Source organism: Zalophus californianus, chromosome 15 (genome assembly GCF_009762305.2).
Source record: "Zalophus californianus isolate mZalCal1 chromosome 15, mZalCal1.pri.v2, whole genome shotgun sequence".
NCBI classification, from domain to species: Eukaryota; Metazoa; Chordata; class Mammalia; order Carnivora; family Otariidae; genus Zalophus; species Zalophus californianus.
In genome coordinates, this window is record NC_045609.1 from 43,317,694 (window position 1) to 43,331,529 (window position 13,836).

Consider the following 13,836-nt stretch of genomic DNA (forward strand, 5'->3'; position numbering starts at 1 on the left):
TCCAGTCTCAGAACACACTGTCCAAGCCAAGCCCTCGTGGGCATCATCATCAATGCCAAAGGTGTGAGGTGTCTCTGTGTGAGGGCAGAGAGCATCCCTCTCCTCTGGTTATCATACTCTGAGGAAAGTCCCAGAGCAGGATCTCAGGAGTTCTTAGAAAAAAATGCTTTCAGTTTTTCTGATTGTTGCCTGCCTCCCACCTCGTCCCATCATAGACATCATCCTTCACTCATTCATTCTTCACGTTTGACCTCAAGGTTCTGCTCTCTGGTCCGGCATGCCCTTTCCGCTTCCTTCAGCTTTTCCAGAAGGTTCCCCAGTCCTTCAAACCTGTAGGCTTAGGCAGGCATAGACCAGTGAGGTGTGACCAAGCAGATACCTAGGGCCCCAGCGCACACATAAAACGCCTAGCTCTGTACCGGGCCTGTTTTGACAATCTTGGCTTCCAGGAAATTTGGTTTCCCTCTCTTCCTCTCTTCCAATCCAGCCAATATGCTTTTCTCAATGTTTCCCACCTGTCCCTCCTCCGCCCCAAACCAAAAAGGGCAGCCCTTATTATTCCCACACCTGCCTTTTCCGCCTTCTGTTGGGGGTGTCTTCCCATCTCTCTCTAGCCTAACGGAGCTCTACCTTGTTTCCTGGCCCTGTTCTGCTTTCCCGTGTCCCTTGAAGTCTTCTGCGGTCTTGTAGGCATGAAAAAAAACCTGACATATGGTAATGACACATGGTAATGCAAGATAGAAATTAGGAAAAAGGGGTAACTGGGTTATCAAGAAAGGTTTCCGGGAGGATGGGGGCTGTCAGCTCAGCCCTGCAGGGTGGTTAGGCTTGATTAAGTGGGAACCAAGAGCAGGAAAAGCACAGGAAGTAAATATTTGTGGAATAGAATGAGCTGCTTGACCCAGAGTCTGGGGACAGGAGGTCGGGCTGTTGTTTCAGCTTCGTTCACAGATCACTCTGTGACCTCACGTCAATTCCTAACTGCTTTGAGCCTGCTTCCTCACATGAAATGCAAAGAATTCATGGAGTTGCTGTAGGAATCATTCTCAGATCAGCTAGCACAGTGCCTGGCTCCTAGCGGGGCCTAAACATTAGCTATATTGCTGATGGAGCTCCGGGCCTTTGGTTTCTTTATCTGAAAACGAGTGAAATCACTCCAGATCAGTGTTTCTGGGTGTAATTTTCACTGTCAACCAATGCGTAACTTCTCATTTGTAGGAGCAAGGCTCTTAGCGGGTTGAGGGGCCACTAAGACGTCAGCCCCTCTGTGCCAAGCTCATGCCTTGGGAGACTTTTATGTTTGTGGAGCGTAAATGCCCTGTGGGAGTTGGGAGCTACAGCCCTGGAGGCCATATCCATGACGTATTCTAACCAAGACTTACGCAGGCCGTGGGAAAAGATGTTTGTTTACCTTGCAAAGGAGGAAACTGAGAAGACCCCAGTGGTTCCACCCCAGCGCACGTAGCTGGTGAATGGCAGGTTCAGAACCACAAACTTCATCTTTGGTCCTGGCTGGGATTCTTTCTATGACAATGGCTGGCTTGCCAGTTATCATCCTTTCCCCTTCGCTTGTGAGGACACACATGGAAGGGCCTGGCTCCAAACCAATTCTCAGGCACAGCTGCCGCGTAAATCCCTCTTTCTGTTCCCCACCCCTCCCTTGGTTATGCAACTCTTTTCTAATTTGGCTCTTAGCCACACACCGTTTGGATTCTGGGACCTTAATCCTGCCCCATTGGGCTGAAATGAACGAGAAAGCGTTCCATTCCAGCTTCACAAAGGCTGCACTGTCCAACTGGTGAATGCGTTCCTTCTACTTGGCCAAAAGCACAGTTTAGGGAAGGGGGCAGCAAGAAGGAGCCCAAGGCCTAGCATAATCACCTGCATGTGCCAGCACGTGGAATGGCCCTTTAAAAGGTGGGGCCTAGCTTAAAGAGCCAAAGAAGAGCTGGGCTGGCAGGGAGAAGGGCCCAGCATGGCAGAATCGGGGTCCCTGCCCACCGGCTTCAGCGAGCTGGAAGTGTTGGCTGTGGGGACGGTGCTGCTGATAGAAGGTGAGCCAGGAAGGACCTGGGTGGAGTGGGGACCCAGTGGGCTCCCCGATCCGGGCCACAGCTATGGAGTTGACAAGAAGAGGACCCCAAGCCCTACTCCTCTGTGCCTACACCCCTGGGGCTTCTGATGGGTGCACCTGTGGGATGCAGGCTGCAGGCTGGGAGCCGAGAGAGAGAGAAGCCAGGCAAGGCCCAGGGAGTGAGGGACATCTGCCCAGAACATGACCAAGAACAAGGTTCAGGCCTTTTCTTGTCCTCCAGCTGGGAGAAAGTTTAACCCACTCCCTGGAAATTCTGCTAAGAATCTCATATAAGCTCAGGCCTCTAGTAGGTTCTGGAGACAGCTCTGTCATGTGACTATAACCAGGTCAGCCAGGTTCTCAGACCCCAAGTGTGTGGTGGTGAAGGTCTGAAGGGGTCATGGGTGTGAAGTGCTAGCCTCGATAGACACTGAGGATTTAATTTCATTTGCCCCCATCCTCTCTGGCTCCACATTGCTCCCACCATCTCCATTCCCCAGCCCAAAGCATTTCCATTCCAGGGGCTGCCTGACTCCCTGAAGTGCCTGCCTCAGCCCAGAATCGCTAAGATGCTCCCTGAGGCCAGAGCTGGGACTAGAGACAGTGGTGCTGGGTCAGCTCAGGACTAGGTTAATCGGGAATGCAGCCCTTGTTCACAGCTTATCCAGAGAAATCGTCAGTCCATTGCCTCCCCCAACAAGAATGCATAGCGGGGAGGGAGTGGCAGTCACTAGACTGGTCCCCGAGGTCCCCGACACCATTGTCTGTGGGCCCTGCCCCTCTTCCTCTCTTCTAGGAACCCTACAATCCAGCACCCCTCTCAGTCCTCAAACATGCCTTGAAATTTTACCACTTTAAGTTTCTACACATGCTGCTCCCCTTTTCTAGAATGTTCTTCCACACCCTGTCCTCCTAGTAAACACTGGCAGTTTTTTTTATTTTACATTTTTCTTATTTTATTATGTTATGTTAATCACCATATATATATATACCATCATTAGTTTTTTTTTATTTTTTTATTGTTATGTTAATCACCATATATTACATCATTAGTTTTTGGTGCAGTGTTCCATGATTCATTGTTTGTTCATAACACCCAGTGCTCCATGCAGAACGTGCCCTCCTCAATACCCATCACCAGGCTAGCCCATCCCCCTACCCCCCTCCCCTCTAGAACCCTCAGTTTGTTTTTCAGAGTCCATTGTCTTTCATGGTTCATCTCCCCCTCCGACTTACTCCCCTTCATTCTTCCTCTCCTGCTATCTTCTTCTTTTTTCCTTAACATATATTGCATTATTTGTTTCAGAGGTACAGATCTGTGATTCAACAGTCTTGCACAATTCACAGCGCTCACCATAGCACATACCCTTCCCAATGTCTACCACCCAGCCACCCCATCCCTCCCACCCCCCAGCACTCCAGCAACCCTCAGTTTGTTTCCTGAGATTAGGAATTCCTCATATCAGTGAAGTCATATGATACATGTCTTTCTCTGATTGACTTATTTCGCTCAGCATAACACCTTCTAGTTCCAACCACGTCGTTGCAAATGGCAAGATCTCATTCCTTTTTATGGCTGCATAATATTCCATTGTGTATATATACCACATCTTCTTTATCCATTCATCTGTCGATGGACATCTTGGCTCTTTCCACGGTTTACCTATTGTGGACATTGCCGCGATAAACATCGGGGTGCACGTACCCCTTCGGATCCCTACATTTGTATCTTTGGGGTAAATACCCAGTTGTGCAATTGCTGGGTCATAGGGCAGCTCTATTTTCAATGCTTTGAGGAACCTCCATACTTACACTTGCAGTTTTGAAGGCGGGATCCTTCCCCATTTCTCCCTTCCGATGGGGAAGCCAGGGTTCAGAGACCAAAAGGAGCAGCAAGTGAGGGACCAAGCAAAAGCCCCAGGTCTGGTCTGTCGGCTGCCTGAGGTTGCCCCCCTCCAGCTCACCTCACCGCTTGCTGTCTCGGGCAGCCCCCGGCTCGTACCTCCACACCCTTTGCCCAGGCTCTCCCTAATGTTGCTGCACAGCCCTCAGAGTGGCCTTTTGGAATTAAACAGACGTGAGTCTGAGTCCCAGCTCCGCCACTCACCGGCTGTGTGCTTAGGGCAAGTTAACTAGTCTCTCTAAGCCTGTTTCCCAGCTGCACGTGGGGAGGACAGCATCCAGGTGAAGACAGAACGGGAGGACCCTCAGAAAGCGCTCGGCCCAGTGCCCAGGCTGTGATAAGTGTCAGCAGCTGTCAGTGACTGTGACTATTCCAGCATGAACCGTGCTGCACCTTACTGGTTTCTTCCTTATCTTTGAGTAAGGAAGGGGCAGGATGTGCATCTTAGGGCCTGTGGTATCTGAGAGCCAGCCCTTCGCAGAAATGTTTGACGAGCTGCACCGACAAGGTAGCTGAGCATGAAGGGGGCAGGTTGCTGAGGCTCCGTCCACCCCAGGCCCTGGTTCTGACCCCAGACGGCCTCTGTAGCCCTGACACTGGCCTCCCCCTTCTTTCCAGCTCTCACTGGTCTCTGCCTCAATAGTCTCACCATCCTCTCTTTCTGCAAGACCCCGGAGCTGCGGACCCCCATCCACCTGCTCGTGCTGAGCCTGGCTCTGGCGGACACTGGGATCAGCCTGAATGCCCTCATTGCAGCCACATCCAGCCTCCTCCGGTACCCGCTTCCCCCTCCCCCCCTCTGAGCTCAGGGGCCCGGCCTGGGGCCTGAACTCTGGGCACTAGGCAGCCAGGTCAGGGGCATTCTTCCCACCTAGAGAAAACTGTAGGGGACAGGGTGGGCAGGCAGTACGTGGTTAAATCCGAATTCCACACTATCCCTGAAGAGCAATGGCTGATTTCTGGAGCACAGGAGTTGCTCAAAACCTCCAAAGAGCTGGTTGACTGTAGGGATGAAGGGCACAGGCCCTGCAACCAGGCTGCCTAGATTTGAGCCCTGGCTTCCGTGTTTCTATCTCTTGGCTTCTCCTGTAAGTTGAATTATTATTACCTAACTCATATGGTGGCTGGAAGTATTCACTTGTTATTATGTGGAAATAACTGAAAACAATGCATGGCACCCAGGAAGCCCGACAGATGTGTTTGCAAAAGCCCACAGGATTTTGACAAGTGTCTAAAACCTCCTTAGGTGCAAACCAGGATCTTTCAACACGGTGTCTGGTGTTTACAGGATTGTTTTCTTAAGTGAACTGAACATTCCTGCTCTGGTTCCAGGCACTCAAACGGAGGCTGGAGCCCACCTGAGTGTGCTTGCTCAGGGCTGACCAGTCTGTGGGGTCAGAATCCGTGAGGATTCCTTGCCCTGATCTCCTCCTACCCCTTCCTGGGTTCAGTGAGGGGGCAATGGAAGCTTTTACTTACGATTGCTTGGTACATGGGGCTGAGAGCTGGGAGTCCTGGGGTCTACTCTCTGACCTTGCCTTCATCTGCTGTGGGACCTTGGCTCAGTGCCTTTTCTTCTCAGAGCCTCAGTTTCCCTATCTATAGAAGAAAGGCATGGGCTTTCTTCCCGGGATGTCCCATTTCCTGTGCTGGAGGCTTCTGACCACACAGAGAGACCCTTTGGTCCCTCTGAATGCAGAGAAAGACATGGAGCCCAGGGAGTTTGCATCGGGCTCCACCTGTTCACCCCAGGAACTTGACCTCTCGAGCCCCTGTTTCCTCATAGGAAAAGCAGACAAAGAAGCCCTCTTCTGGGGAGCCGGGCCAACATTCAGGAGGGTGCCCTCCACGCTCCTGAGGGGCAGGTGTGGGAGTAGGGCAGGGACAGAGGGAAGGGGTCACCGGCCCCAGTGTCTCCCACAGGCGCTGGCCCTATGGCTCGGAAGGCTGCCAGGCTCTCGGTTTCCAGGGCTTTGTGACAGCACTGAGCAGCATCTGCAGCAGCGCGGCCATCGCCTGGGGGCGCTATCACCACTACTGCACGCGTGAGTCCGCGCTTCCAGCGGGGAGGGACGTCTACACCGCGAGGGTGAGCAGGTCAAAGATCTGCTCAGCGTTTCCCAGTCCAGGGGAGTGTGGGTGGGCGTGCATGTCCGTGAGTATGAGGCGTGGGCATTCAGGAAAGGAGGGAGGCAGGGAGAGTGGGCAGGAAAGGTGCCAGGGCACATGCCAGAAAGGCTGCCTGTGCCCTCAATGTCATCGCAGCCTCAGAGAAGTCAGGAGTCCTCTCTGAACCTCTGCCTCCTCTAAGAGCAGATTTTTATAAGCAACCTCCCAGTTTTATTCTGAAAATCAAATGAGATCATCGGTACAGAAAATGCCCTTGCAGACAGGCCCCTTTGAGGCTGTGTGTGTGTGTGTGTGTGTGTGTGTGTACTGGGCGTGTATCCCTGTATCTCACACTTCCATGGGGCCTCCACCATGCCAGGGCTTCATGAAGACCAGTCCAGCCCCAGATTTCCCAAGCTGTGTTGTCAAATATCACCTTCATAATCGGCCATGTCACTGTACCACCTGCTCTGTTATTTACTTGATTTTTTTCTCTTAAAAGTGATTCATTTTAAAAAATGTAAACACCTGCTCTAGTATCCTCCTAAACAATATCTCTGATGTCTTTATCATTTTAGTACACATTAAAATAAACATGTTCACCCACCGGCCGTCTAGAATCCCACTCATACTTTGAGGAGCTGTGACTCCGCTAACCCTTATCGCAAACTCCAACTTGCAGACTGGGAAGCAGAGGCTCAGAGAAGTTAAGTTGCTTCCCAGGTCACCCAGCTAGTAGAGGTGGGTGGGGGTGACTGGGCGTGGCCGGAATGTCTCCTGAGGCAGTCACTCCCAGGAGGGCCCCATGTCCCGAAAGGTGGCTCTGCCTGGCATGGAGGCTGCTGTGGGTCCATGGCCAGCATGGCCTGAAGCCCTGGGCATGGCCCCTTCGGAATCTGCTGGTCTTCCCTGACCCCACATGCACAACCCTCCCCACCCCCCCCCCCCCCCGCCCCAGGAAAGTCACACAACTCTCCCCAGGCCAGAGAGCTGATAGAAGTGATAAGAACAAAGCTTATCATTTCTAGAGGCAGGTTAGCCCCACCTGCCCCACCTGCCCTCGGAGCTCCTGTCCTGCCACTACTGTCCCAGTCTGACCCCCGGAAGCTCCCTCAGACCACTATGTGCACACGTACGCCGCACATGCACACTCACACACGTGCACATATACAATGCACACCTCCTCAGACAGCAACATGCTTCCCTCCCTCAGTATAGAGCAGCTGATCCCTGTTCTGGGGTCCCTAGAGCCAAACCTTTCCTGAGCTGGACGGCACCGTGGAGCAATATGAAAATGGGGGAGGGGAATGGAGGGGGCCTGAGCTTATCTACTCCATACTGGGTGACCCTGGAACATAGCACCGTGGTCATCCACTTCGAAAGCCAAAGAAGCAATACATGGGTCATGGTAGGTACTAATTATTGTGTCCACAGTTAGGGGGAGGGGTGTCTTTGTCAGCTTGGGCTGCCATAACAAAATACCATACGCTGGATGCTTAAACAACAGAGATGGATTTCTCACAGTTTCTCGACACCGGAAGTCCAAGATCAGGGTGGCAGCCCTGCTGGGTTCTGGCGAGAGCCATCTTCCTGGCTTCTGGACAGCTCCCTTCCTGCTGTGTCATCACACAGAGAAGACAAATCATCTCCCTTGTGTCTTCTCACATAAGGGCACTCATCAAATTATGGGCGCTCCAACCTTGTGACCCAATTACCTCTCAAAGGCTCTCCCCAGGAATACCATCCCACGGGGATGAAGGCTTCCACAGGAGGAGTCTGGTGGGGGCTTAGACATTCAGTCCATAGCAGGAGGACACATTCAAGCAAACTGCATCCGGGGCTGTTTGTCAGTGGACGCGGTGTCAGGATGAAGGAGGGTGTAGATCTCCTCTTCTCTGTGGACCGAACCCCACACGGAGTCCTGCCCTCTGCCCTGGGACCTTGTCCACAAAAGAACATGACAAACCACAGACAGACAAGGCGCAAGGGAAAAGGCCTCTGAAGCTGGGGCCAGGAGGAACCACTGGATGGGAGGGCTGGGTGAGGCTGTTACCGAGAGCGGCATGGGAGGAGGGGGTATGGAGGCAGTCAGGTCACTGGGACTGGTCACATGAAAAGATGCTGTTGGGACCAAGCCCCTGCCATCAGCACTGAGATGGCACCCCAAGTCCTCAGAGGGTATCCTGGAAGCAGGGATAGTGGCCTATGTCTGAGCAACAGCTAAGGATGGTGGGAAGTTCAGACTTCTGCCTCCCTCCCTCATGACCCTCACCCAAACCACTGCCCATGCTTCTTCCCCTAGTCCGACTTGGGGAAGCACCTCTTTCTTTGCTCCTCCCCTCCTTCTCTGTCCTCTAAAGAAGATGGTAGAGAGTGTCCACTAGGAGGCTTCACCACGCTTTATCTCTTTTATTCTTCATAACCATCCTCTGAGACAGGGATTATCATTCCCATTTCATGGAGGAGAAAACGGAGGCTCGGAGAAACTTTTAACTTGCCTGAGGCAATAAGCTAATAGCATCAGAGCTGGGATTTAGGAACATTCTGTGTGAGGATGAAGTCCATTCTTCTGCGCCCTGCCTAGCTAGCACCTCCTCCGGACCCTCCTCCCCCTCTCTCCCCTGCAGGCAGCCAGTTGGCATGGAACACGGCCCTCTCCTTGGTGATCTGTGTGTGGCTGTCTTCTGCCTTCTGGGCAGCAATGCCCCTCCTGGGCTGGGGCCACTATGACTATGAGCCTCTTGGAACGTGCTGCACCCTGGACTACTCCAGGGGGGACAGGTGAGGTGGGAGGAGGAGCTCCAAGGCTCCCTTCCTTGGGAACAACAGTGTCACAGCTGAAAACCTAAATGGGGAAATGTCAACATTTGCCAGACAATCTCAACTCCTTGGTCATGATGCCCACTTGCAAGTCGACAGTGGGACTAGGGAAAGCCCATTCTGAAAGGCAGCCAAGTGATGGGCATGTTATGCAAACTGGGGTATAAAGTTGTGCCCAAGAAGGAGTATTACCCCCTGAGCCGTTGGTCTGTGTCAGTTACAACAGTCGCTGAGTCCCGTGACCCCTTTGCCACTTCAGTCCAGTCAGTTGTCCCAGCTCTGACTTGATCAGTTTCTAAAGGGAGTTGTGTCTTTTGTTCAACACAGCCAAAGAACGTTAAGGTCTTTGCATTGGGAGGGACCTCCTTGGCATAGAGTTTAGTTCTCTGAATTTCCTGAGTATCTGCTGTGAGCCAACCCCTGGGCCAAGCCCTAGGAAAAGATTGATGCATGATGGCCCCCACCATCATGGAGCATATGTCTAGTACTGCCCCATCCATGTGGCTCTGGGGACACCAGGGCTTAGAGAGACCCTTTAGGGGACACGATGGGGAGCGGCCACCTGGGCTCCAGCTCCCCTCTTCTACTAGAGGCATGTTGCATTCATCTGCTTTGCATGTTTGCTCATGGCACACCTGCCCCTGAAGACAGGCTTTCCAGGTGAGACCTACTTGAGAACACAAGTCTGGTACAAGGGTCCTTCCAGGGCACTCCCTACGGGTATCCCCCCAGCCAGCGTCCAGTCCTCTGGTAGGCTTTCCTCCTACCCGTCCCTACTGGGCAGCACCCAGGTAACATGGTCTTCCCTTCACAGAATGGGAGTCTGCCTTTCTGTGACTCCCACCTGTTCCTGGTTAGCCCTCCCACTTTCCCATGACCCTCCCTGGGCGCCCAGGCCCTCCTGTGGTCCTTTCAATGGTTTCTTCGGTGACACAGTGTCCAGTCTGTCATCTGCAGACCCCTTTCAAATCCCTGTGCCAAGCATTCCTTGAATGATCCTTCCTCTTGGTCCACTGACCTATCTTCCATTCGGCAAACATGTTTCCCAAACCAAAGTGTCCCATTCTCCATGCTTGGGGCACATACAGAAAGCAGGACTGAGCACTTGAACTGCCCAACAGAGAGTTGAAGGAGGACTCTCCCTCATCTCAGCCCTCCAACTCCTAGGGGTAAATTCAAGAAGGACACAGTGGCTCCCTGTCTCTAAGGGGAGTCTGTCTGGGACCCGGGGGTGACCGCACTCAGAGTTTTTGTCTGATGAGAGCAGTTCCTCACATGTGGCTGTCTAGAGCAAAGGCTAATTAAGCCTTCAAGGGCAGCTGATCTCCCCCCGAGAGATGGTCCTGACTCCTCTACCCACTCTGCCTGCAGAAACTTCACCAGCTTCCTCTTCACCATGGCCTTTTTCAACTTCTTCCTGCCTCTCTTCATCACGCTCACATCCTATCGGTTCATGGAGCAGAAACTCAGGAAGACGGGCCACCTTCAGGTGAGGACCAACTCCCGGAGCGGAAGAAATCCCTCTGTCCCTCTCAGGGAACATGAATGATGTGAGAGACAGTAGTTAGGGGTTTTCTGTGTTTTCAGAAAAAATTCAGCATTTACAGAGCTTGGGGTGTCAGGGCAGGAATGCACCCCCGCCATTGCTGGGCATCGCCAAGACCTGGGAGGAAGGGTCAAGACTGCTCAGGCTTACGGAACCCCATAACCTCGAGAGCCAGGGCACCCTGCTGGACCCCATGCATGCTGTCACATTTCATTCTTCCCAAGGATTTAAGGGTTGGCACAAAATGACATACTCTTCAAATGCTTCTTTTAAATTGCTCCAAAATGTTTCATTGAATCACAGGCACAGACTGTTGTTATCCACAACATAAACTCACACCTGCAAGCACATTTATCCAAGAAAAACAATCCTTCAAAAAAAAGCCCTCCTGGCCATTTCTGAATTTCTGCCTTAATATTCCCTTTCCACAATTTTCTTTTGTCACCTGGACAATCTCTAGCAGACGAGCCATAACAAGCACCAAGTTAAAAAAAAAAATCAGATACTAATACTACTTTTCTGTGCACTATGCCATTCCATCTTCCCAACCACTCTCTAAGGAACGTTTCGTTATCACTTTGCCACAGACTAGAAAATTGAGGCTGTAAGGGTTTGTTAAGTAACCAGCTACAAGCTCTGAAAGTAGTAATCACAGAATTGGATCAAACCCAGGTCTGGGACTCCATGACCCAAGTGGTCATAGTGCATAAAAGAAACAATCTTTGTTGAGACACTTAATCTGCCACCTTATTTTTTTCCCCCGTAAATTGGAAAAGGACTGTACAAATCGATTTTAGCCGGAGATCCAGGCTGCTCTGAGTCAGCGGGAGGACGAGGGCTGGGCCGGGACCAGAATCGTGGCTCTGGGCTCATGCTCCCCTTGCCTCTCACCGCCTCCGGGCAGTCCTCCGCGCCGCCCGCCCAAGCACGACCTGGGCGCTCAAAGGTCGCTACATTTATTGGAAGTTCAATCGGCCAGGAGACAGGGCTGCCACGCCGGTTTTCTCTTCCCCCCCCCCCCCCCGACTTGAACCCATCAGTCCCCGCAGCATCAGCAGAGGTCGCTGCGCTTGGGCGCGGGGACCTCGGTCAAGAGCAGAGCGATTCCCGGAGGCGACACTCTCTCTGCTGAGGGCTCCGTGCACCTCCGGCCTCAGCTCCGCCCCGGAGCCCCTCCGTCAGTGCGAAGCCCTTTTTTTTTTTCTTTTCTTTTTTGGACGGAGGGGCAATTCAAGAGAATAAATGTCTCCCAGCTGACATATTTTTATTTCATCAAAGAAACCTGTCCTCTTTCAACTTAAGTCACCTTCTTCGTTAAAGGGAGACGCGAAGAGATAACAGGCACTGATGTTTAGCGTCCGCATTTTAACATCCGAGGGTGTAGGGGAAGCCGGAAGAGCCCCTTCCGTCCGGAAATTAGAGCGCAAGTCGTGCGCCTCCCTGTGGCCAGAGGCGGCACCACAGGGCCCGCCCGCGGCTTGTACCTCCCACCTTGGAGAGCCGCTTGGAACCCAGCACAGACCTACCGGCCGGGGCGGGGGGGGGGGTGGGGGGCTGCGCTGAGGCGGCTGCGGGTTGCTGGCTGCTGGCGAGCCGGTTCTGGGACTGAGGTGTGAGGGCAGCCCAGCCTGGGGAGCCGCATCACCCAGCCACACCCATGGAGCCCAGAGCTCCTCAACCAGAGCGTGGACCAGGAAGGGAGCTCATTATCCGCCCCCTGGTCCCCGCCTCCAGGTAAGTGAAGCATTATCAAACCATTTTTGCAAACAAGACAACTGAAGTCAAGTAAGGTTAAATGACAGGTTTAGGGTCACACAGCTTACACGCCAGAGAGGTCCATCTGGCCCCGAGGTCCTCCGCAGGCTCAGCGCCTTCCCACAGCTGGGTCACACTGCCCCGCCCGGCTGCGTACCCACCTGGTCACCCCCGCTCGTGGGGCCACAGCCGGCTAGAGCAAGTCAGTGCCTCCCTCCCGTGACGATCTCTCGGCAGGTGAACACCACTGTGCCGGCCAGGACGCTGCTGTTCGGCTGGGGCCCCTATGCCCTCCTGTATCTCTCTGCCACCGTCATGGATGTGAGCGCCATCTCCCCCAAGCTGCAGATGGTACAGACGTCTCCCGGACCCAGAGTTAGAACTCTCTCCATCTCTGTGTCTCTCCGTCTTGCCCCATCTCTCTTTCCTGCTCTCTGGCCTCCTGGTAGTCTCTTCCTCTCTTCCTTGGAACACTCCTATTGCACGGGGAATTTGCTTCTCTTGGGGGCCACCCGGAGCGGCACCTTGACATTGCCTTGGCCTTGCGTGAGAGGACAGGGACAGCCACACTCTGGGACCAAGGCTGAGACTGGTGCTCAGGACGGGGTGTGCTTCCATGCGTCATCTGCCAACTGGTCAAGGAGGCCTTGGGAGTTGCAGAATCCAGCCCGGGACAGATGACTGGGGGCTGGGCGGGTGGGGGGTGGGGGTGGGACTGGGGTCAGCAAGTGGGACCAGGGAGAGGAGCCGAGGTTGCGAGGCTTCTTCCCCGAACTTTTCTGTCCCAACAGGTGCCTGCCCTCATTGCCAAAACAATGCCCACGATCAATGCCATCAACTATGCCCTGGGCAGGGAGATGGTCCACAGGGGAATTTGGCAGTGCCTCTCACCACAGAGAAGCGAACTGGACCGAGCCCGGTGAGGTTCTCCCGGGGGCTGCTCAGACCCAGGCCCACCCCTGACCCCCTGGACTGAGCCCGGTGCTAGGAGGCTGCCCTGGAGTCCTGCCCAGCAGCCTCAGAAGCCAAGCTCCAGACACTCACTCCCCCCACCCCCCACCCCACCCCTCGGAATGGCCCTGTTGGGCCTGGGCCTCGGTCGGACACGGGGCATTCAGAGAGCACCCAGTCTGCGTGGGAGGACCTGGGACTTTGGAACCAGACAGATATGAGTTTCCATCACAGTCCACCAAACAGAGGTTGAGACACCTTGGCAAAGTCACTCCCTCTGAACTGAGCTTCCTGACCCATAACATAAGGTCTCCACGGGGCCGCTGTGAGGTTTAAGCAAGATAATGTGTACTCACCACGCACACGGAACCTCATTAAAACAGCTGTCAGGGCTCCGAGTCTTACATAGAAAGGCGTGAAAGCCCCTGGTTTCTTGTGGAAGGGCCGATCAGGCTGTCAGCGTTCCAATGCCACTTATTAAACTGAGATCTGGTGCAAGCGACTGAGTCTGTGTGTGCCTCTGGTTCCCAGCTTGTGAGACGTGGTGACGGGCATGGTGACTTCACCATGCAGAAGGGACCAGAACATCACCTGGTGCATTAAGTGCTCACTGACAGTTAGCCACCAGCACCCTCTGGTCAGAGACGGCTAGCTGCGTGCTGCTGAGTTTCCAGCATT

The 13,836-nt window shown here is 53.6% G+C and overlaps 1 protein-coding gene across 3 annotated transcripts; it reads left to right on the forward strand.

Moving 5' to 3' along the window:
- Positions 1–1,975: 1,975 nt before the first annotated feature.
- Positions 1,976–13,635, forward strand: RGR (retinal G protein coupled receptor). Of its 3 annotated transcripts, none has more exons than XM_027596420.2 (7): positions 1,976–2,054; positions 4,596–4,752; positions 5,889–6,022; positions 8,714–8,867; positions 10,278–10,395; positions 12,445–12,558; positions 12,999–13,635. In XM_027596420.2, exons 1-7 carry the CDS (start codon positions 1,976–1,978, stop codon positions 13,128–13,130), a joined length of 888 nt encoding a protein of 295 aa, XP_027452221.1. In that variant the 3' UTR covers positions 13,131–13,635. The 3 variants fall into 3 exon arrangements, with proteins under 3 accessions (XP_027452221.1, XP_027452220.1, XP_027452222.1); XM_027596419.2 differs by having other exon boundaries at positions 5,901–6,022; XM_027596421.2 differs by lacking the exon at positions 12,445–12,558 and having other exon boundaries at positions 5,901–6,022.
- The last annotated feature ends 201 nt before the right edge of the window (positions 13,636–13,836 follow it).

Coding starts and splice junctions, on each gene's coding strand:
- RGR (XM_027596420.2), top strand. CDS start 1,976: ATGGCAGAATCGGGGTCCCTGCCCACCGGCTTCAGCGAGCTGGAAGTG. Junction 2,055..4,595: donor GACGGTGCTGCTGATAGAAG/GTGAGCCAGGAA, acceptor CCTTCTTTCCAG/CTCTCACTGGTCTCTGCCTC. Junction 8,868..10,277: donor GACTACTCCAGGGGGGACAG/GTGAGGTGGGAG, acceptor CTCTGCCTGCAG/AAACTTCACCAGCTTCCTCT.